The sequence below is a fragment of the Pogona vitticeps genome, chromosome 1 (genome assembly GCF_051106095.1).
Source record: "Pogona vitticeps strain Pit_001003342236 chromosome 1, PviZW2.1, whole genome shotgun sequence".
Classification (NCBI taxonomy): Eukaryota; Metazoa; Chordata; class Lepidosauria; order Squamata; family Agamidae; genus Pogona; species Pogona vitticeps.
Window position 1 is genome coordinate 307,466,933 of NC_135783.1, and position 22,827 is coordinate 307,489,759.

Here is a 22,827-nt window from a genome sequence, read left to right on the forward strand (position 1 = left end):
GGACAGGTCAGTAACCACTCCTGTCCATCACAATAGAACCTTGATTTAACACCCAATGGGTGAACAGAAAAGGTGGGACTAAGGAAATATAAGAAGAATAGATGACAGTTAAAGAGCAGTTAGAGAGGATTTCAGTTAAAGAAGAGTTAGAGTCTGTGTTAGAGTTTCAGTTAGGGATGAGTTAGGGACTTCAGTTAGAGAGAAGCAGTTTAAGCCAGTGGTTCTTAACGTGGGCGATAATGCCCCCCAGGGGGCGATTTCATTTTTCAGGGGGGCGGTAGAACGAAAAGGGGCGGCGTGGGGGCACTGGAGCAGAAGGGGGCGGTAGGGGGGTGCTGGAGGAAGCCAAACCTGTGAAGATGGCTGCAGCCTTTTTACAGTGTGCATGAATATATATTTTCCTCCAATTTTAATTTAGTTTCAGACTTTTTGTCTTGAAATTTTTAGTTCCTGCATTGTGGTTTGTTTTTATGCCCTTTTTATATTTCTTTTTGAGTCTTAAAATTCGCTTGCAACTAAATTGTTAAATGTTACTTTTTTGGGGCATTTCATTTTCTTGGAATTGAATTTTGTTTTCAGGGGTCATTGGATTTAAGTGTCTTAAATAAATAAATAAATAAATAAATAAATAAATAAATAAATAAATAAATAAATAAGATGGGGGGCGATGATAACTTCCTCAATGGCTCAAGGGGGCGTTTCTTTCAAAAAGGTTAAGAACCACTGGTTTAAGCAATTATGACCAGCCTGGTGTTAGAGAAGAATAGAGAGATAGAGAATAAGATAGAATCATGTTAATCCAAATATTTATTCATTTCATATCTAAGCAAATATAAATGTTATAAAAGCACAGTTGATTACATGCATAAAATAAGACCATCCATGATTCACTTTACATGATTTACTGATAAACATGTAAATATTGTTTTATTGAATAACACTGATTGGAGAGTCATATTTAATAGAGTGGGGAATATATCCTCTGGTGGCAGTGGAAAAGGGTTGAAAGGGTTGAGAAATAAATGTCATACCCGAAAGTGAACCTGGGTTGTGTGGAAGAACAAACAGGGGAACTGGGTGTGTGTGACAACTACATATATGGAAGGGAGAAGATTGTGAAACTATATAGAAAACTTGACAGGATAAAGTGGAATGGCATTGTGAAATAAAGCAAGTACATTTCCCCCACCCACCCAAGACCACAGTAAACACGTTTGAAACATTTAAGAGCCCATACTTCTCTGATGCTGCAACATACCAACCAAATGCCCACCCATGTGTACTGATTATTACATGTGCCGTTCACTGCAACATACCTTGTCCTTCAAAGCCTTTATTTTCCCAAAGGCTTTCATGGCTGGGATCTAATGGTTGTTGTGGGTTTTTCAGGTTCTGTTCAGGGAGCCATTGAAATCCACAAGCACCAGCAGAACCTCAACAAAAAAGAGGAAAGTTTGAAACTCAACAAAACATGGCTCCCACCTCTCAAAAATACAGCGTGCAAAAGATCAACGAACTCTACCCAGCCACAAGGACTGGGGATCACTACACACAAAAGACCAGCTAATGACACCAATCAACCACAGTGACAGATAATCTCTCCTTCTTATCACAACAATACATCCACAACAAGACACACTAATCACCCATCTACAGAAAAAGACAAAAGCCCATCTCACAGCCATAAATACTCCACTCCCAAGCCAACTACACCAGAGCACAAAGTGCTATCCTCTGAAGATGCCGGCCACAGAGACTGGCGAAATGTTAGGAAGAACAACCTTCAGAACATGGTCAAAGTGCCCAAAAAACCCACAACAACCTTTATTTTCCCCCCAATAATTCTGAACCCATTTTCACCTTCACATTTGTCCCACAAGCCAAGCACCTTATATTAAATTAAAATCTTTTAAACTTGGCCACTGATGTAGCTCAGAGCTTCAACCATGCCATCTCCTTCCATGTCAGCAATATTGGGCACACTTGTTATGTGCCATCAAGTCACTTTCAACTATGAATGAGCAATCTCCAAAATGTTCTTCCTCAGCCACCCTGTTCAGCTCTTGTAGACTCAAACCTGTGGTTTCTTTTAGGGATTCATTTCATCTCATATCTGGTTCTCCTCTTTTCCTGCTGCCTTCCACCTTTCCCAACATTGTCTTTTCCAAAGACTCCTACCTTCTAATGTCCAAAGTAGGACAGCCCCAGTTTCAACATTTTTGCTTCCAAATATAGTTCAGGCTTGATTTGTTCTAGGACCCACATATCTGTCTTTCTGGCAGTCCAGGAGATCTGCAAAGCTCTCCTTCAGCACCACATTTCAAACAAATCATTTTTTCCTTTCTGCTTTCTCAATTGTCTAGCTTTCACACCAATAAATGGTGATCAGAAATACAAGAGTACGGATAATGGTTTCAGAGCCAGATAGCTAAACTATTGAGCTATTACTTTTGGTGAGGTGCTTGGCCCTCCTGTCTGCTGTATTAGAAAGAAAGTATAAAAATACTCCTTATGCTGAAAGGTTATGTTCCTGCCACCTGAGGAAGATCGATACCATACAACGCCCATTGTATGCAGTAGTGCACAAAGAGACTATTACACCCTTAATAGAAAGAACCCCAGGACATTCAGAGGGAAATAGGCTTGAGTTCCTTCTCTCGGATGTTGATATGCAGATCACCTGTCAAATTGCAAAATTCTGTGTAGCAATACTTCGACTGCGGAAGTCAAATTCCAACTAGATAGTAGCTCTCAGCTGTATGTATGCCAACATGTTCTAATGGAATATTGAAAGTTAGAAATTATCAGGTTTTATAAGGTTTTATACATATGTCACTGGTCTAAGGACCGTAAATAAATTATTTGATTTATGTGAAACTACTGTACTGAGCTATTCAGCCAGCACTTACTTCTGGGACCATTCATTTCTTGAACTAAAGCAGGATATTTATGTTCTGGCTACTCCTGAAGTATCTCTGGATAAGTTACAACCACTATATGGGCAAGTAATAATTTATCAAAATTGCAGTGGACCCTTGACTTACAGACGGCTTGACTTACAGACTTTTTGAGTTACAGACTTCTCTGGCCGCAAAATTTAGGTTTGACTTTCAGACTGAGATTTGACTTACAGACCAGAAAAAAACCAAAATGGAACAAAAACGGCCTGTTACGGGATTAATCAGTTTTCAATGAAAAGGGCAAATAAATGCATTTTCAATATTTAAAATGCCATCAGACATTTATAAAACAAAAAATAAGTTTAATAAAGAAAGTAGTTGAACCTGAAATTATAAAATAGACACATTAAAGAAATATATGAAGATAATGATGGATAGTATAGTCACATGATCTACCTATTGTCTCCTTCAAGTTAATAGATAACCTCCTCAATTCATCCTTTCTATTAAAAAAAAACCCTCCTCTTCAACCTAGCCAAGATATGTAGCAACTAGTTCTATTTTACATCAAGCACAGTAATAAAACTAAACAATACTGAAACTAAATAATGCTATATTCAACAATGGCTTAAATCGTTTTCAAGCAGCTGATCTGTGTAACACTGAGTAAGACTTCAGCTGCAGCATTTTTCTAGAAATAAGATATTCCCCAGAAGGTTCTGAGCCTCCTGGGGAAATAGTATATTTGCAAATATATATTTTAATATTTACTAAAGATATGTAGTGACTATTGCTTCCTCTTAAAGGATAGATATTGTATCTTTTAATTCAGTTGCAATAGTAAACTTTATTTTGAAAATCTTCTACCTGTAAAATGGAATACGACTCATAGAAAAATCTTTTAGTCCTTCTAACTGCTATCCTTGATGGGCTAGAATTATTTCTTAATATTTATAGATACTATTAAAAGATAACATGCTAAAAAGTGTGTTTTCCTTTTACCTTCTCTTGCTCAATTAAGAATTTTTATGAAAATTCGTATCATATTCATACTAAAATTCATGCAATGAAACCATTTTGAATTTAGAAACTGAATGCACATACAACATAGAAGTTGTCTCAGTGCAGTATTTGAAAAGTTTGTTCAAATCACATAATTTACCTAATCCATGAAATGGTTATCCTTTCCCAGATATATCCTCCAAGATATTCCATCTAGCATCATGGCAGATCAGAAGGTGGAAAGGGTGCCACCACAGTTCCTATGAAATACACATACACATATAGAGGGAAATTCAAACTGAAATGCATGATGGGTAATTAAGGACCTATTTTGACAATTCTAAGTGGTCAAGTTTTTAAAGTATGACACTGAAACCTTAACCTATCTATATAGGAGTGATAAATGAGGCATTTTGTGTCATTACAGTCCCATAAATCACTTTCTTTAACTGCTGATGGCTTTTATCAGATATAACCTTTTCAAGCTTCTGGTAGAGTGCTAACATTTTCAACTCTGACATATGTGCAGTTTACAAATTCTGCAGCTGATTAACTCTGGACAGAAACTCACTGCCATCACTATCGCTATTCAAGTGCAGTTAGAGCTTCAGGTCTTTAAAACTCACAGACATGCTCACTATACAGCCAAAGGAAAACAAAACAAGAAGACTGTCATCCCTGTAGGAGGATGCTGTGGAAATGAACACATGGGGTTCTTTTTGAATCCGCTCTATTTGTCATAGATTCATCTCTAATCTATGATTGTAAACTTTATTTAGTAAAACTGTTACAATACTAAGATATTCAAACTCTGGGGCCTGTATTCAAATTTAACTTTACATAGTTTCAACTATCAACATCCACACTTTATTTTAAAAAGAGATGCTAAATGTAAACTGAAAGCTAGAAGATTGCTTCTAAGCCGAAACATTTAAAGACTAAATCTGTTGATAGAAAATACTTTCAGATGTCCAATTAAATTTTGCTTTGTTATTATATACATTCTAAAAAACAATCTTGGAAACAAATGATATCGCAATAACAATAGCAAAAGAAAAAAGGTTAAATATTTTCTGTTAACAAAGCAGCATAGGAACAAATATAAAAGGTAATCATTTCCAAAACCTGATGTGGTACAGAACAGGTCATACTGCAGTTGGTATAATGTTGAGCTAACATAGGAAAATTAAGTATGAGAAATGGCAGTCGTCAGAACAATAAATTGTTTGTTTTAGATACTGCATTTCAAGTTTAAATACCATGCATCTGGAAAAACTGCAAATGGGTATGCAGTTATGCACACTCAAATCAAAATGTTCAATGAAATATATCTAGAAAATGTAACCCATAAAGACACTGAGGCAATACTCAAGTTTAAGGAAATACTGTCCTTAGTAATATTAATCAAGCTGAATAAATCTTGATGTTTGTTGTGTGACCACTGGAAGCCTAGTACTTCAGACAGTATTAGTTTTGATAAGAACTAACTACACATCAGACCTAAATAATGAAACATGAAGAGACAAGCTCAGACCACATGAATAGGAATGTACACAGAGATCCTCCTGCAGCAGATTGCTTCTTTTAGATAAATGACAAACCTCAGAAAAATAGTGGGTGACAACATTTTCCAGCATTGCAACTAGCACAGCCTTAATGGCATCCTCTAAGCCTACATACTATCACAACATTACTTTTACTTCACAAATAATATCACATATCAGAAAAGCTGCACATCTACAATTCAGATATAAATCAGAAAAACCTAGGAATATTCATGACAAAGGAAAATTTATTATTTAAAACAAAAGAATAGGATTCCTTGTTTTTCTTTCTTTCAAACATCAGTGATGGATGTTATGTGAACTAAAAACAATTGAGAGGGAACAGAGATGTTTCACCAACACCCCCCCCCCCAAAAGAATAAAATTTTCTGTGTTCCAAACTCACTCTGTAGACATCTGGATACCAAACTATTCATAATTAACACACAGAAAGCCATTAGAAGACTACGCCAATGAATTAAAATGGGAAACTGCAAGATCTCCCCTTTCTTTCCTCTCCCTAGTGTTTGCCCCATCTTGTTGTAAGTTTTCCCCTTATGTAAAATTGTTTTTATATATATTGTTGTACTCTTTGTTGTAAGCCGACTAGAGTGGTCTTAATTTACTAGATAGGCGGGATATTAAATAAATAAATAAATAAATAAATAAATAAATAAATAAATAAATAAATAAATAAATAAATAAATAAATCTTCACATTTTAAAAGAAATATTTCAGATTAACTGTATTGTTTTGTATTCATTCACCCAGTGTGGCTTGGGAAAGTGTTATGATATGGGTAAGATACAGGATGCTCACATCTAGCATTTACCAAGTTATGAAACATACTGGATGATCTTGGGCTAGTTTCTTCTTTGCTACCTTACAAGGTTGTTTTGAGTATGAAGTGAGGAGGATGAAAGCCATCTACACTGCCTTCTGTTCAGTGGTGGAAAGGTAAGATTAACTAACTAAACAAACTAATATTGTCTCCAATTTTATGGTGTGCATATAATATACATATATACAACACACTGAAGCTGTTTGGAAAGGTAAAGTTATAATACAAAAATACACATTGGTTAAAATTCATATAAGCAGTTTTAATAGCATGCATAAATGAACAAAAAAGGAACAAATGTCCTAAACCAGTAAATGTTAAGGTAAATAAAATTTTGAACATATGCTGAAATTGCAAAAGAGCCAGGGTATGTTTTATTTATTGGGGTAAGAATAGTCCAGACAGTGGGTTCCAACATGGAAAAGACCTCATTATTGCAAGGTAGGCAACTACAGGATGTAGCATATCAAGAAAGGACCTTGACAATAACAGTAATGGCTGAGCCATCTCTCAGAGGTGTTCTCTCAGCTATCCTTTCCTCAGATTACATGATATATTGATGATACTGTCTTCCTATGATTGTACTAAAACTCTTCTTACAAATGGGAACAAGAAAGTGCCTGGTGGCAGGTGGCTTTAAAGAGCTCAATAAAAAGGAACTGATTCAACATTAAAATGGTGCCACCAATAGCAGAGATGTTTCTGTAAGATATCCAGTGGTACTAACTGGATATCTGAGAGATTGGGAAAGAGTCACCGGGTTGCACATCTTTGTTCCTTCTCCCAGGAAATGTGACTTTTCTGAGTGAGCAGACCTTATTCAGTCCGAAAACTAAGTTCTAACACAAATATGGAAGGTATAGTAAACTGGTATCCTCCAAGAGTGCTTGAAGCCAAGCCATCACCACTATTTTGAGTTTCTTTCCCCAAAGAAAAGGAAGACTGAATAATATTTATTCAATACATCTGAATACAAACTAGTCTTCTTCAGCATTCATCACATGACTACTTCTTACAGGTAGTAGCACCTTCATCCACCACATTCTGGATCCAACCTAGCCAGCCTTCCTCTCTTAGTTGGTTTTAATCAACCCTAGTGGACAGGGAATGAGAGATTAGGTGGTTGGTTCCACAGCTATTAACATGTTGTCCAAACTCTCAGGATGTAACAGCTCTCACTAATTCCACCAAATGGGGAAATGACAGTACACTGATCAACTCAGTTTGGTCTGTGTGGAATCTGAGTGGAGATGAACATGAAAATTTTTATCCTCAAAGTAATAAAAAAATTATTATGTTGACCTACCAAATATTTAGGCACCAAAGAAACTGTAAGAGAGGCTAACAATCCTAGAATAGTTTAACTGGCATTTCATATGCCTTAGAAGTTAATTTCTTAAGGTGACATTTCAATTTTATTAAACTGAAATGTGAGTCACACACCATAATAATAAGTCATTGTACATATGAGCCTAAGATCTGTTATATATTGCTTCCTACTTCTCGCACTAGCAAATGGCTCCATCTGTATATAAAAGAAGCAATGGGGCTGCTGCTCCTGCTGTTATGATGATTGAGGAAAATCCCCACTGGGGCTCAGGAGAATCACACAACAGAATCTTGGGCACAGGTTGTCCTTTATATATTCTCAATATATATTCCATGTACCACATGAAGGTTTCATTTGCCAAATTACTATCCTGTGCCACCATATTTTATTTACACTTGCCAAATTCCCGAGGTAGGTGGATTTTAGATATGAATAAGCGACAGTACAGGCCAGTGCTTAAAAAAACAAGATCAGCAGTTCAAATAAATGATTTGTTGCCAAAATGGAAAATCAATTGTAAATGGCAAAAATGTGATTGATAGTAGCTCTGTTTAGGAATTGTTGATATAGATTCCTTCAAAAGAGTAAGGAAAGGAAACAGGGTAGCCTTGTTCCCCTCCAGAAGACCTCTCATTCTGGGAAATGACCTTGACAAGCAGAACCTCTGCTATACATTAGGGTCTTCTATGTCAGTGGTCCCCAACCTTGGGCCTCCAGATGTTCTTGGACTTCAACTCCCAGAAATCCTGGCCAGCAGAGCTGGTGGTGAAGGCTTGTGGGAGTTGTAGTCCAAGAACCTCTGGAGGCCCAAGGTTGAGGACCACTGTTCTATGTGATCTAGAACCTTGGGGAGAAAATCTGCATTTCTGATTGTGTGGAGAAACTGCATGCATAGAGAGTGTTCAACAAACAACTGCTAATAAAGAAAAAGATGGTGGAGCAGGGTTACTGCACTCCCTTGTCTCACTCATATAAATTAACTTTATTCTCAATTTGAAATCTGCCTTTAAAAAACAGGAAGTTCCTCAGTGAAAAATAAAAAAATTCCTCTACTGTTATGAACTATATGGCAAATAATATGTATGCATGCCATAAAATAATATTTATATATTTCAAGTCAATTCTAGCTTATGGCAACCCTTTCCAATGTTTCCTAGGGAAAAGGACTCAGAAGTGGTTTACTATTCCTTTCTTTTAGAGGCACCCTGGGACTGTGTAGCTTGCCCAAGGCCACACAGGCTGGCTCTTCTCCTGGATGGCACAGTGAGAAATTGACCTGCCAACCTCAGCTCTGCAGCCAGATACTTAATTCACTGAGCTATTCAGCCAGTTGCATGTTATATAACCCAATGTTATTAACAGAGTTTGTAAAAGTGCTGGCTGGTGGATTCTGGGAACTGTTGCTCCCTAAAGTAGCATTTCCAGGCTTTGATAATATAGCAGGAAAAAAAAAGAATTAATCTGGCTTCAGTAGACGTTAACAGTGCCAAAACCGAATGGTGTACATGTCAAGTTGGTGATTTTAAATTTGATTGATATATATTTAAATAATGTTTCAAAACATGAAGTTATGTCTTTCTTTCTCTATCACACATATACATGGAGTGACCTTTACCTCTATTGCAAAAGTACATGTATTGTAAAGCCCTACAGGGATTGATCAGCTGAGATGATTGATGAAAGCTCCTTTCTAAGAAAGGTAGGTAGTAGCTAGGGCATGAGCCTTCCCAGTCATGGCTTGTCTAGTGTCTGACTTGCTACCTTTGGAGAACCAAAGACCTTTGTGTTCTCCTGGCTTTTAAAATACTGAGTTTTATTTCAATTTGCCGCTTTAATCACTGGCCTAATTGTGTGACATTTATACTGATCTGACAACTTATTTGTCTTTTGTAAAATGTTCTGGGAGCCACAAGGCTGAAACTATTAGCCAATGGCTGAAAACCTGATCACAGAGTAAACCAATTTATACCAAAGAGTACAGTAACAAAGACAGCAGCTTATTCTTAAGAAGACTGTTGCTTCACTCAGTTCATTACCAGCTATAATGGCTGGCAGTGGTTCTTGGGTTTCAGAGGGGTCTTCTGCATCTGGAGATACCAAGAACTAAACTTGTGATCCTGTACATACAAACCATGCTGCTCTTCCCTCTGTTCTAAACACAGCGACTAGAAAGTAAATGAAAGGCAGCAAGTGGGGAGAGAACATTTGTTCATTGACAAAATTTCTGTACTTGACCTACTGTGCTTTATATCTTACTTATAATGCAGTCCATTCATAGTAGCCAGAAAAGCAGTTCAACTGCATAAAATCATAAAATCAGCTAAAACCTCACAAAATCTGTTATCTTTCTGTGCCATCAAGCTGGAACTTGATTTATAGCAACTCTAATAGGACTTTCAAGGTAAGTGAGATATTTAAAAAGTGGTTTTACCAAAGTTACCCCTTCCCCAGTGAGTTTCTGTGGCTGAAAGTACCGCCTAGAGTGGTCTCGATCGACTAGATAGGCGGGATATTAAATAAATAAATAAATAAATAAATAAATAAATAAATAAATAAATAAATAAATAAATAAATAAATAAATAAATAAATAAATAAATAAATAAATAAATAAATACCCAGGTCTCCCAAGTCCTAGTCTGCCACTCTACTCCTAGATAGACAACATTAAGGTCGAACACTCAGTTTACTGCTAGCCAACTATTTGTAATGTTTTAAATGTTCTGAATGTTTTAGGCAAATATATTTTTTATGTTTTGATGGTACTGTTTACTTGTATTTTGTTATTTCTATTTTCTGTTCTGTTAAATTGTATTTTAAGCATCTTGTTTATATATGTTCTAAACCGACCAGAGTGGCCTTTGGCCAGATGGGCAGTATAAAAATGAAATAAATAAAATACTTAATTCTAGAATTATTTCTATGGATGTATGTTCATTGAATGAATGAACAAAGAATGTCATCCAGCTCCTTTCTTCTCTTCTATGGAAAAAAAAACTAGAAAAGAAGAAACAAATTCTAAACACACTGGGGTTGAATCCACGTTTATGCATGTACAACTGCATTGACAGAAGAAGACTTTCCTACTGCCTCTTTCTCATGGCTGCTCCTCGAGCCCCCTCAAAATGCTGTAAAGAGAGCTGGGATACCCTGCAAAATGGGATGGAGGTCCCTGAAAACCAGATGGATACACCTTCTGCTAGGAAAACACACATTCTGAATCCAGCCATCACGACATCCCTTCCTTTCTCAGGGAAAGCTCTTATGGCATTTCCTCCTGTTATTAGTGAAGGCTATAGAGAGACTCGCAAAAACAAACAAACAAAAACTATCAAGGAATTTTTTTGCCTGCTCCAAGGAGAAAAAAAAAAGATGCTTATTCATTTTGGGAGCATCTGATGGTTCTATAGTTCCAGACTCAAAAAAAGATTGGGATCACATTGCAGTGAGGGACACTGGCTAATATCAGCACATTATTACATTTAAGCAGAGAGAAGAAGTGGATGTAATCTTCAGAATGTTTTCTGCTGAATTTTGATTCCCCCCTCTTTAACTGAGAACAATAGCCATTACAGTGGGGTCTTGACTTGAGAACTTAATCCGTATTGGAAGGCGGTTCTCAAGTCAAAAAGTCTGTAAGTCAAGTCTCCCTTGACCTACAGTGCATTGAAAACCGATTAATCCCGTAACAGGCCGTTTTTGTTCCATTTTGGTTTTTTTCTGGTCTGTAAGTCAAATCTCAGGCTGCAAGTCAAACCTAAATTTTGCGGCCAGAGAAGTCTGTAACTCAAAAAGTCTAAGTCAAGCCGTCTGTAAGTCAAGGGTCCACTGTATAGCCTGGACATAAGCAGATGCAAATTTATAAACCTAATATAGTTTTTGCTTTAACAATTCCTTTATTTATCCATAATGGAAATATTGTTATGGTATGATTTGAAGTAACCCTGATTTCATTTTGATCCAAAATCCAAATGCTTCCTTATTTCCAACACATTTTAAACTGCAACAGTTTTTAAATTATAGATCAATTTGGTTTATTTCTGCTTGAATAATTTCTGAGCTTTTATTTTGAAATTTTATTGTTCTTATACAATATTGTTTCATTAACATTTAGCAATATTATCTGGACCAAAGGTAGTTTCTGAAATGTATAAACAATGACATGAAATGGATTGATCAAAAGACTCTATATAATCGTGTACTTCAGATGAAGCCAGGAAAAATGTATTGCTGCCACTAGGAAAACGTTCCCATAGGTTCTACCAAGAAATTTTAGCTGTTGACTTTGTTCAGTGCTCTGAAATTACAGTAACTTTTTCTTCTCAGCTCAGGGCCAAGTGGAGATTACCCCCTGTCTTTATTAGGAAGATCCCCCAAAATAATCAGAAGACAAAACTGGCAGTTGCAGGGAGCTTGCTTTTTTTCCTCCCCTGCCAAAAATCACAAAGAACTTGCTGAAATTAATGGCTCCTCCTGCCATTTGTTCTGGAAATAAATGTTAGCTTCATCTATTGGCAGAAAACTAAAGTGTGTTTGTATGTCAAGGAATAAAAAGTTGGTTTATTTTGTATTATTACAAATAATGCAAAACATCACTGAACAGCAAAGAAAAAAGAAGCAAAAAACCTATGAGGGGGATTTCATCTAAAAGTGGTAATAAATCTTATAAATAAAATAAGTACTGGTAGCGAAAACTAACATCCAATGGACTATTTTTATTATTTACTTGTAAACAACTTCTCCATTAACCTTGTTGTAGACTGAAATTATCTATTGTAATATCTTCAGGTCAAGCAGAGTGTTCATGCATGTAGATATGACATCTTGTACTTAAATCATACATAATGTTAATAATATCCTAGAAAACTCAAAGTGCATATATATTTTCTCATTTATGTCTAATTTTCATGTAGCTATTTTCACTCTGAAATTCCACCATGTCTAAGGAGTTTATTTCATGATAAGTATACACAGGACAGTTCTTCCGAGGTCAGTAAAATGAGTACCCAGCTTGCTGGGGGGGGGGGGGGACAATATGTAGCCTGCATAATTAACTTGTAAACCGCCCAGAGAGTGCTTGAAGCGCTATGGGGTGGTATATAAGCAGCACGTTTTGCTTTTTTCTTTTGCTTTAATTTAGTCTCAGTTACTTTTGAAATGAGTTATTAGGCCCAAAAATCAGTGGAAAGGTTAAGAAATCAGCCATGAGACTCAGCATGGCACAATTTATGCGTAGGGGAGATTCCTTAACTCATGGCAATTTGTGTCTAAAAGTTACACCATTTGGGTAACTGTACAAAAGAATTTAGCCAATGAAACATTAAGTTGGTAATATTAATATTAAATGCTGTTAATTTAAATCTATTCAACAGCTGTTTTCCAAGTATGAGTAATTTAATATTGAGTTGTGAGGTGGAAGAAGCATGACTAGAATCTCCAGAGGTATTTTTTAAATTACTTGGCAATCCCAAGTAGTTACTTTGAAGACTGAGAAGTGTGTTTCATTAATTCTTTTTGTTCCATTTCCCCAACTTAATCCTGCCATTGCTATTATCTGCAGAGAGAAACAATGGACAAAGACTACATCTGCTTCACCTCTTGGATTAGCAGTAGTCTGAGTAGGAGGACGAAGGTTATGTGCAGAAAAGGTGAAATTACCATGTCTGAAGTCTTACTTCCCTTATCTTCAAAGTACCAAATATGGATGCAAAACAGGGGAAGAACCTCAGTCATTCAGAGACTATCCCAATCACAACTCGCCTATATCTAGGGTGGCCATTTGCAAAAGGGGACAGGGCTCGTCTCTTTTTTTTAATGTGTAGAGGAGGGAATTTTAGAAGATGTCATTCTGTATTATTTTTACATGCTCAGGAGCCCAGTTCTCTTTTGCCTATAACCACCATACCCATGTCAGATCTATCATCTCCATTAGTCAGGAACAGATTCCACAAAACATTTTATTTTATGCTTCATACACCAATTTAAATTGGAGGCTAACTACATCTGCATTTCCTTTTTACTTTCTTTGCACACATTCAAATACTTTTCAAAAGCATCTGACATTATACTGTTTTTTTTAACATAATCTCTGAAGGTTTAATTTTCTGTATTATAAAAATTTCTGCAACACCTAGTCCTTTTTTGAAAAATTTACTGGATGTCTAATATATTTAATATTCAATAGTATGTGAGAATAATTTTTATGCAACTCTGATAGTTAGAAAGATAGATAACTCAATTATTAGACCATCTATCAAAATATTCAGATGTGTAAGAGGCTACTAAAAAGATTGATGACTGAGAAAGTCCACTGATTCTCCAGCCATCATATTCATGCATTTGGCTAGACAACATTTTTCGCTGCCTTCACGTGCAAGCTTCATTACCCATCACTCCACTGAAAAGAGTTTATTATGAGGCTGCCATCTTGGGAAGACTATTATTTAGATGATAAATGTTGGGGGGTGGAGTGTGTCTAGACTTTTTTTAAAGATGAGGTTTGTGACAGATAAAACAAACAACATCCACATTTCTAATTAACTTAAATTTGGCAAATACAAATACAGGTCAGTAAAGCTATGATATGCTTGTAGAATATCTTCTATCTGAATTTTACTGTTAATTTGTAAAATGTAAATTAACTAATTAGTAGAAAAGCAACATCCCTGGTGACAATCCACTTCTGCTGGTTCTTTGCTTATTGACATTTATGAGCAAATGAAGTTCCCTATTCTAATTTGGGAAAATTATTATTAACGTAATAAATTGGAAAATTTTCAAATTAAAACTTTCATTTGAACTGTTTCATTTTCACTTGTACAGAAAAAAATATTACACAGTACAGACTAAATTATATATTTCAAATACTATTTTCTCTCAAATATTCTACATTAAAGGGAATTCATAGTTATTTGTACAAATGGTATTTTCAAAAATTGCAAAGAGCATAGTTATGTTTTTAAAGTGTGTAATTGCATGACACACATCACACACATCATATGGTTATATTGTACTCAATTACTTTTAAATTCTTTCTTCACACATAATAGCTTCACAAAATTAGATTAAGTGAAAGGATAAGTATAGCTAGTCTGAGCTTCAGAGAACAGAACAAACATCTCAAATAATAAAAACTATATACTTTGATATTGACCTATAATTGTTTTTACTATTCATATGTAGATAAAGACTCAACAATAAGATGTACATTCAAAATGTCAGATGTAAATGTCAATTAAAAATTACAAGGAGTTCTGAAAGGTAAGGTCTGTGGGGGTTGACATTCTTTGACATAGTGGAGTGTCTGTGACCAGGCCTTTGGCAAACATAGCAGGATCTATGCTGTCAGCTCTTATCGTATGCAAACCTAGATGCTTGTCTATTCTGAATGAGAAATACCAAGGAAATTGGGGCTGAAGCCTTGCGGTAATGTAGATGGAAGCTGAAAGCATTCTGTCTGTATTATGGGATAGCTTCTGAAGATGTGACAGTATTTCAAGGAAGCTATATACAGTATATAAGTCAACCACAAATTTTGCAAAAAGAAAGGAAAAGATAGTGAAGTAAAAAAAAAAGTCAAATGATAGCCTAAATCTGACATGCTACTAAAATGCAATTTTAAGACAAATGTTCAGAAACTGGTATTTATTGGACAATAAACTCTTAATTCCACTTTACAACGTTGTTTTCTTCCTGTTGTCTTACCTCCACAGTAGAATTTGTCCTTACAAGCATTATACAGTTCTCCTTTGCAAGATAGTAGGATAACAAACTTCATTTGATAACATTTAAAATTCACCAGATTTTATTCACCATGATTCTACCCTCCAGTTACAGTATGAATGAAAAATGGCAGTAATCATTCAGAGGCATATTCAAAAACAATCTTAACTACTGTTAGGCTGGGCATGGGAGATGAGAGAGGGAGCAAAAATGTAGAATTTGTGAAATTACATAAACAGTAGATAGCTTATCCAATCCTAAGTCTCTCTGTGTTGCAGTAAGGTCAAAACCTTTCAGTAGTGTACCAGTGTGTCAAAATATGTCAACAAGGCATCACACTGCAGGAAGGAAAGTGACCTTTCAGTTCTTTGTGTTTTGGCTGCCAATGCAGCTTTGGATCCTGGGTATGCATGAGCAGTTTTCCTAGCTGCTTGACAAATGCAACTCCCAAGGTTTCCCTTAAGTCTCTTTGTTAAGTGTCCGTGTTTCATCTTGCCAATACTGTGTAACTTTTCAACCCCTAAAGTGACAGATATTCACAGAATATTAGAGAAAGTATGAAGTTCTTCTCTAAACATTCCAAATAATTTACGTTTAGATGAATAAATTGACCGATAACATTGGTATATATTCACTAGTCTCCTTTGTGTCTTTCCACAAATACTGCAAAAATAAACATGTAAAGTATTTAATGAAACAAACAACATACTTGCCGTAAGATAAAATTTTTATTGTTCTCCCTCTGTCTAACACATACCTACTAAAATTAAAAGCATATACTATTGCAAGTTTAATACATAGTTGTTTTTTTTAAAACTTAAAGTAACATCCCCTTGAATAAAAATATTTAAGTACACCAGACATAAGTTCTTTTTAGAAAGCAATGGGAGTGTTAATCAGAAGTTAATCTACCAGGACAACAACCTTACTGATAAACTAGGAATTTCTCCTATCTCATTTGATATTATGCACAGAACTAAGGTCATTTATATTACAATTAAACAAGAAAAGATTACAGGAGACAGAAGGTTTTCTATTCATATTTAATGAATATAGAAGAAACACTACTCTCATTATGTGGAATTACCATTATTCAAATATCAGTGTCAAAGAAGACTTTTTCTCAGTACATTCTTCAAATGTTACAAAGTTGCTTCCAATAATAACAGCATCAACTTTTCTCCTGGGAATCACTAAAAATGACTCTAAGAGACACTGTAGGCTGATTTGCAAAAAGTAAATTGAAAAAGTAAACTGACTTCATCATTACTGTAAGTCAGTACTAAAAGTATAGTTTCTAAATACTAATCTGTCTCTTGATTATATTAATGTACGAATTAGCATATTATCTCTGTATGAGAGTGCTGCAATGATCTTGTGCTGACAGTGCAAATCAACATTTTATAAGGCAAATATAAAATGGGGACAGTCCAAACAAAAGTTAACTTTTAAATACAGCTTCATATCAGCACCAAATTTGATGCACTTGTAGCAGACTGTTAGCTCTTGCTTAGTGCCAAATTTGGGGAAGTTTGGGCAGGAATTCTATGAGTTATGATTTTTTAAAAAAATAAAACTATTTTACTCCCCCATTTAGAAACACAATCCTAAACACCCCCAGATTTTAAAAATATCACAAAAATGGAAAAGATCAAAATTGCTTATCTTGAAAAATAAATAGTTGACTCCATCCACTTTTTAAATTTGGAAATAAACCAGGATACAGGGACTGAAATATTAATCCTCAGAAATAACTATAGGAACATGATTTCAGAAAGTAAACAGGTGCCAAGATTTAGGAAGATATGAGATAAAAGAAAAATACAGCTTCATATCAGCACCAAATTTGATACACTTGTAGCAGACTGTTCGCTCTTGCTTAGTGCCAAATTTGGGGAAGTTTGGGCAGGAATTCTATGAGTTATGATTTTTTAAAAAAATAAAACTATTTTACTCCCCCATTTAGAAACACAATCCTAAACACCCCCAGATTTTAAAAATATCACAAAAATGGAAAAGATCAAAATTGCTTATCTTGAAAAATAAATAGTTGACTCCATCCACTTTTTAAATTTGGAAATAAACCAGGATACAGGGACTGAAATATTAATCCTCGGAAATAACTATAGGAACATGATTTCAGAAAGTAAACAGGTGCCAAGATTTAGGAAGATATGAGATAAAAGAATAAAAGTTATGTCTATTAGGATAAAGGAATTTTTTTATAAATTAATTTGGAGATTGTATTAACTCCAGTGAAATTAAATCAAATAGATGTTAATTAATCTAAGTTGTATTGCAAAGCATGTCAGAAAATAGGTATTTATTTTCATATGTGGTGGGAATGTAAGAACATATTGAAATTTTGATGGTTGATTTGTAAGGAAATAAAATAATTAAGGCAAATATAGAGTGTTCCCCTGAAATAGCATTCTTATCAATATTTGATAAGAAGCAGAAGAGTAGGATAACAAAAGAATTACATTGAAACTTATTAACAGCTACAAATTCATAGTAGCAAGGAATTGGAAGGTAAACCATGATTTTCTATTAAATGTATGATATAAAGAAGTTTGGAATATAACTTTTAATGATAAGTTCACATGTAATATTAGATTAAAGTAGAGAACATTTTTATTGCTATCTGGGTATAATTTATTAATTTTGTATTAATAAAAAGAAAGGGTTGAATGTCTTTGCAAGAATCAATGCAGTTTTGGAAGGAGAATGGAGTTCCGTAAATAGAACAAAAATTGGTTATATTTCACTGTTGGAGAAAATAGCCACTCTGTGACAAGACTAAACATGCATGGAACAGCATAGCAAACAGGAGCTTCGCAAAATGAAACACTGTATACATTTGTACCTGGGAGAAGGGAGATATTTAGAAAGAAAGGTAATAGAAACAGACTGAAAATAAAGTTTTTCTTTAAAGAGCTAAACAAACAGTTTTGCTTTAAAGAAAGTAATGGATGAACAGTCCTCTAAAAACTGAGATATTTTGTCAGTAATAATTTTCTTAGGTTTCCTTAGAGCAAAGAGTCTCCTCACATACATTTTCAAGGAGGAATTCAGTTCCACCTCTGGAGCAATCTGAATATTTGTCCCTGCGAATCATGACATGATTAGTTAACTCTTAACTAACTTTTCAAATTTTTAACTCTTTCCTGGTTAAACAAGCTTATCAAAATCATGCTTGCAAGATACCCTGAACATAACACACCAGATATAGTAGTAATAGAACTAAGAAATATCTGGATCATTGACATGGCAATTCCAGGGGATGCCAGAGTTGAAAATGAAGAATTGGGAAAAAATAACAAAGTATAGACTCCTGGCAATCGAAACATCTTGCCTCTGGAGAAAACACTTCAGTGGCCCCCTAGTCATTGGGTTTTGGGAACAATATCAAGAAATTTCACACAGTACTATAAGCAGTTTTAGATCTCAGAAATCAGAACTACAAAAAACAGCAATATTAGAGATAGCAAACATTCTGCACCGATATTTAACAGATACTTAGGTTTTTGGTTAAAACTTGTATCTGTTATATAACACCAGTCAATGATTTTATTGCTCTCTCCTTTTTTGAATACAGTGAGTCGAGCTGAGATGTCCAGCGCTCCGTCTTGCCCGGTAACTTTTGATTCCTTTTAGCCTGTGACGCCAGATTCTGTGGACAAAGTGCTTGATCGCTGTCGTACCTCCTCCTCCTCCCTTGACCCTTGCCCAGCCTGGCTAATCAAAGCAGCCAGGCCGATAACAACAGAATGGGCCACAGCAATAATAAATGGGTCTCTTCTTGAGGGCAGGTTTCCCCCTTCCCTCAAGGAGACACTCATTAGGCCCATAAGAAAGAAACCCAGTTTGGCGGCGGACGAAATTGGCAACTATAGGCCCGTTGACAATGTTTCTATCTTAAGCAAAGTGGTGGAGAGGGCGGTGGCTGACCAGCTTCAGGCTCATTTGGATGAAACAGATGCCCTGGATCCGTTTCAGTCGGGCTTCAGGACGCGCCACGGTATGGAGATGGCATTGGTCGCCATGTATGATGACCTGTTGAGGGAGGCTGACAGGGGTAAAACATCTCTGTTGGTCCTCCTCAACATCTCAGCGGCCTTCGATACCATCAACCACGGTATCCTCCTGGGGAGGATCTCTGAGTTGGGAATTGGTGGCCTGGCGCTTGTCTGGCTCCGTTCCTTCTTGGAGGACCGTCCCCAGAGAGAGCAGCTTGGGGAGAATGTCTTGGCCCCATGGAGCCTCAACTGTGGGGTCCCGCAGGGGTCAATTATCTCCCCAATGCTGTTTAATATCTATATGAGGCCGCTGGGTGGGGTCATCAGGGGGTGTGGAGCATCGTGTCATCAATATGCTGATGACACCCAGCTCTACATCTCCTTTCTTCCAACTGCAGGTGATGCCATCATGTCCCTCCAGTGCTGCCTGGGGACCATACTGCAATGGATGCAGGAAAATGGGCTGAGGCTGAACCCGGACAAGACGGAGGTTCTGAGGATGGGTGCCCCCGTGGTTGGCAGCTTGGGTGATTCTCTCTCTTTTGGGGGGGTGACCGTTACCGCAAAGAGTGGGGTCTGCAGCTTGGGGATTCATCTGGACCATGGAAACCCAGGTGGCGTCGGTAGTCAATACCGCTTTCTTCCATCTTTGGCGGATAGCCTGGCTGTGACCATATCTCGACACGGGGGCGCTCACTACCTTGGTGCATGCGCTCGTAACCTCAAGATTAGACCACTGTAACACGCTCTACGTGGGGCTGCCTTTGAGGCTGATGCGGAAACTCCAGGTGGTGCAGAATGCAGCGGCCAGACTCAGTGGAGTGAGAAAACACCAGCATATCTCTCCTATTCTGGACGCACTGCACTGGCTGCCCATCCGGTTCCGCATCGACTTCATAGTTTTAATGCTTAATTACAAGGCCCTAAACAGTTTAGGACCTCGATATTTGCGGAACGCCTGCTCCCACCAAGGTCTACCCGGATCACCCGAGCGAGTCAGGAGGTGAGGCTGAGGAGCTTGATGCCGAGAGAGGCCCAGAAAGAAAAAACACAAAATCGGGTCTTCTCGGCAGTAGCTCCTCGCCTATGGAACAACCTCCCTCCGGAGATTCGCGCAGCCCCTTCGCTGGGTATCTTTAAAAACCAACTAAAAACATGGATGTTTAGTCAGGCCTTCCCTCAATACTTGATCTTTTTCCTTCTTTAATTTTTTCCCCTTCTTACTTGGTCCCTAGCTTTTAATTGTTAATGGTAGGTTATGCTATGTACAATTTTTGTGTTATTTTATTTGTTGCTTATTCTTTGTTGGAAGCCGCCTAGAGTGGTCATGGCACCAGATATATATATATATATATAATTTATAATTTTGACTGTTCCTGGGGTTTTTGAACAACAACAACAGCAACAACTCCAAAGATGGTACATGCTATGAAGCCACTTCTGATATGTGGTGACTATGTAAATTAATGACCTCCAAAATATCCTAATTTTGTATCTAAGCTTTGCTTAGATCTTGCAAATCAACAGCATCTAATATTAGGTTCTTTTCTTTTCCTACTGTCCCCCACTGCTATCCTAATTGCTGACATGGGTGTCATCCACATTCAGACTGCCCTTTGCTATGCAAAGTTTGACATCCTTTTTCCTACTGGCACCACAGACATCATATTGTACAGTAATAGCAGGCAGTTTCTTCGTGTTTTGATTCATGAATACAGAAGCATAATATATCACATTTATAAACTAGAGATTTTTTTTTTTTGAGAAATGGAATTATGACAGCATATAAAAGCCTATGGCTTTAGCATGGAAACCAACTATTTAATTATACCAGCAAGAAAATAAAGTGTAGTAACATAAATAAAATATATCTTTAACATTGTATATGTACAATAAAAATAGCGCATTTTGACTTCTGGAGTGGTCATAGCCTTAATCCACATCTTCTCTACTAGCACTGCCACTTCAGTGCTGATGATATGCTGCCAGTCAGAGTAGACAATACTGGGATAGATAAGTCATTTTGGCCTGGCTTGGTACAACATAGTTTCATGTATCCATCCACTTGATCAGTGTATGTGAAAAAACTAACACAGGACAGAACTTACTCATATTATTTAAAATGATAAAAGGCATGGGCTTATTTCTTGAGGCTGTGTGGATGAAGTAGATAAGTATCTCCAAGCAATCCAGATAATTACATTGTTTGGCATTTCTTGTTCCCTGCAAAAGCCAGGGTCCATTCAGGCTTAAACCTAATAAATGAACAGCCCACTAGCTATTGTTTTCCATAATCACATCTTTAGTAAACATGCACACCACACTAACTTTATGCCTCCCCACTCGCCTTTTTGTAACATGCCTGCTGAAGAATTTTTCTTTTAACCTACACAGAGAATTTGCACAACATGCATTTTGGAATTTGTCTTATAGCCAACTGGTATCCCCTGCTTTTTTGAAAAACAATCTTGGGTTGTTACTTTAGACATACCAGAGGTGAGACTATACACTGGGAGAAGCAGATTCCGTGCAACTTAAACTGGGACTTTTAATTTCTAAGGGTTCATCCCTTCAATACAAGGTAAAACTACTTAGACTGGCTCATATTGACTTACTTTACTTGATCCGTCATTTAAAATCATACCCACCTTTCACAGTACCGAAGTTGCCTTAGATTCTCTTTCTATAACAGAGCTATTAGCTTCTCACCGGATAGAGATTGCTCTCACTTGAAAAGGAGTTCTTGAATTTTCAAAATGCAGATTCAGAGTTTATTGGTTTTTACGATCTTTCTTGTTCCCAGCAAAGCTAGGATCCATGCAGCCTGAGACCTAACATTTGAACAGTGTGCTCACTGCAGCTTCTTCCCCATTACATCTTCAAACAAATGCAGATGATTTTGCTCTAACACTGAGCTCTCTTCCTTACTTTTTATAACATTGTGCTCAATGAAAAGTAACTTAAAATCATCCACAGAATGACTATATCTTTTTTTATTTGCCTAATAAAAGGATCACCGTAACACAGACTTTGGAATCTTAAGGCCAACATGGCTTCTCCTACAATTTTTCACAATGACAGAGAATAAATGTAAGCACCTGCTCCTGGAAAAGAGCTTTTTAAAGGAACTTGCATGTTTAGGACAATTTTGACCATATCATTACAAAGGTAGTAGTAGGACTTCTTCTGGCTTAGAGACAAAGCTTCCTTGCAGATGTGCGCCAATGATCTAGACCAGAAAAAGCCCATTTTAAAACACTGATTAGTGCTTTGTTAGTACAGGGATGCTTCATGTCTCAGCCATAAAGACCCATACATGTGTACATATACTATATCCAAAGATAATATGATGCCCCAAACTGGTGTTGCCTAAATGAATGATTGGTTACAAAGGGGAAATTGATTTCATTTTTTTTCAACATTTTTATCCCACTTTCCCCTCCTAGGAGCAACTAACAAAAACTATACACA

The 22,827-nt window shown here is 36.5% G+C and overlaps 1 protein-coding gene across 7 annotated transcripts in view; it reads right to left on the reverse strand.

Moving 5' to 3' along the window:
• Positions 1–22,827, reverse strand: part of CDIN1 (CDAN1 interacting nuclease 1) — a 186,888-nt gene that overhangs the window by 46,652 nt on the left and 117,409 nt on the right. For 2 of the 7 annotated variants that reach the window (XM_078391875.1, XM_078391874.1), the window contains one exon: positions 6,655–22,585. The exons of 4 other annotated variants lie outside the window; for them this stretch is intronic. In XM_078391875.1, the coding sequence (XP_078248001.1) occupies positions 22,426–22,585 (160 nt within the window). In that variant the 3' untranslated portion in view covers positions 6,655–22,425. Of the gene's footprint in view, positions 1–4,062; positions 4,163–6,654; positions 22,586–22,827 lie in introns of those variants that run through there. One more of the 7 variants, XR_012082578.2, reaches the window with a different exon arrangement.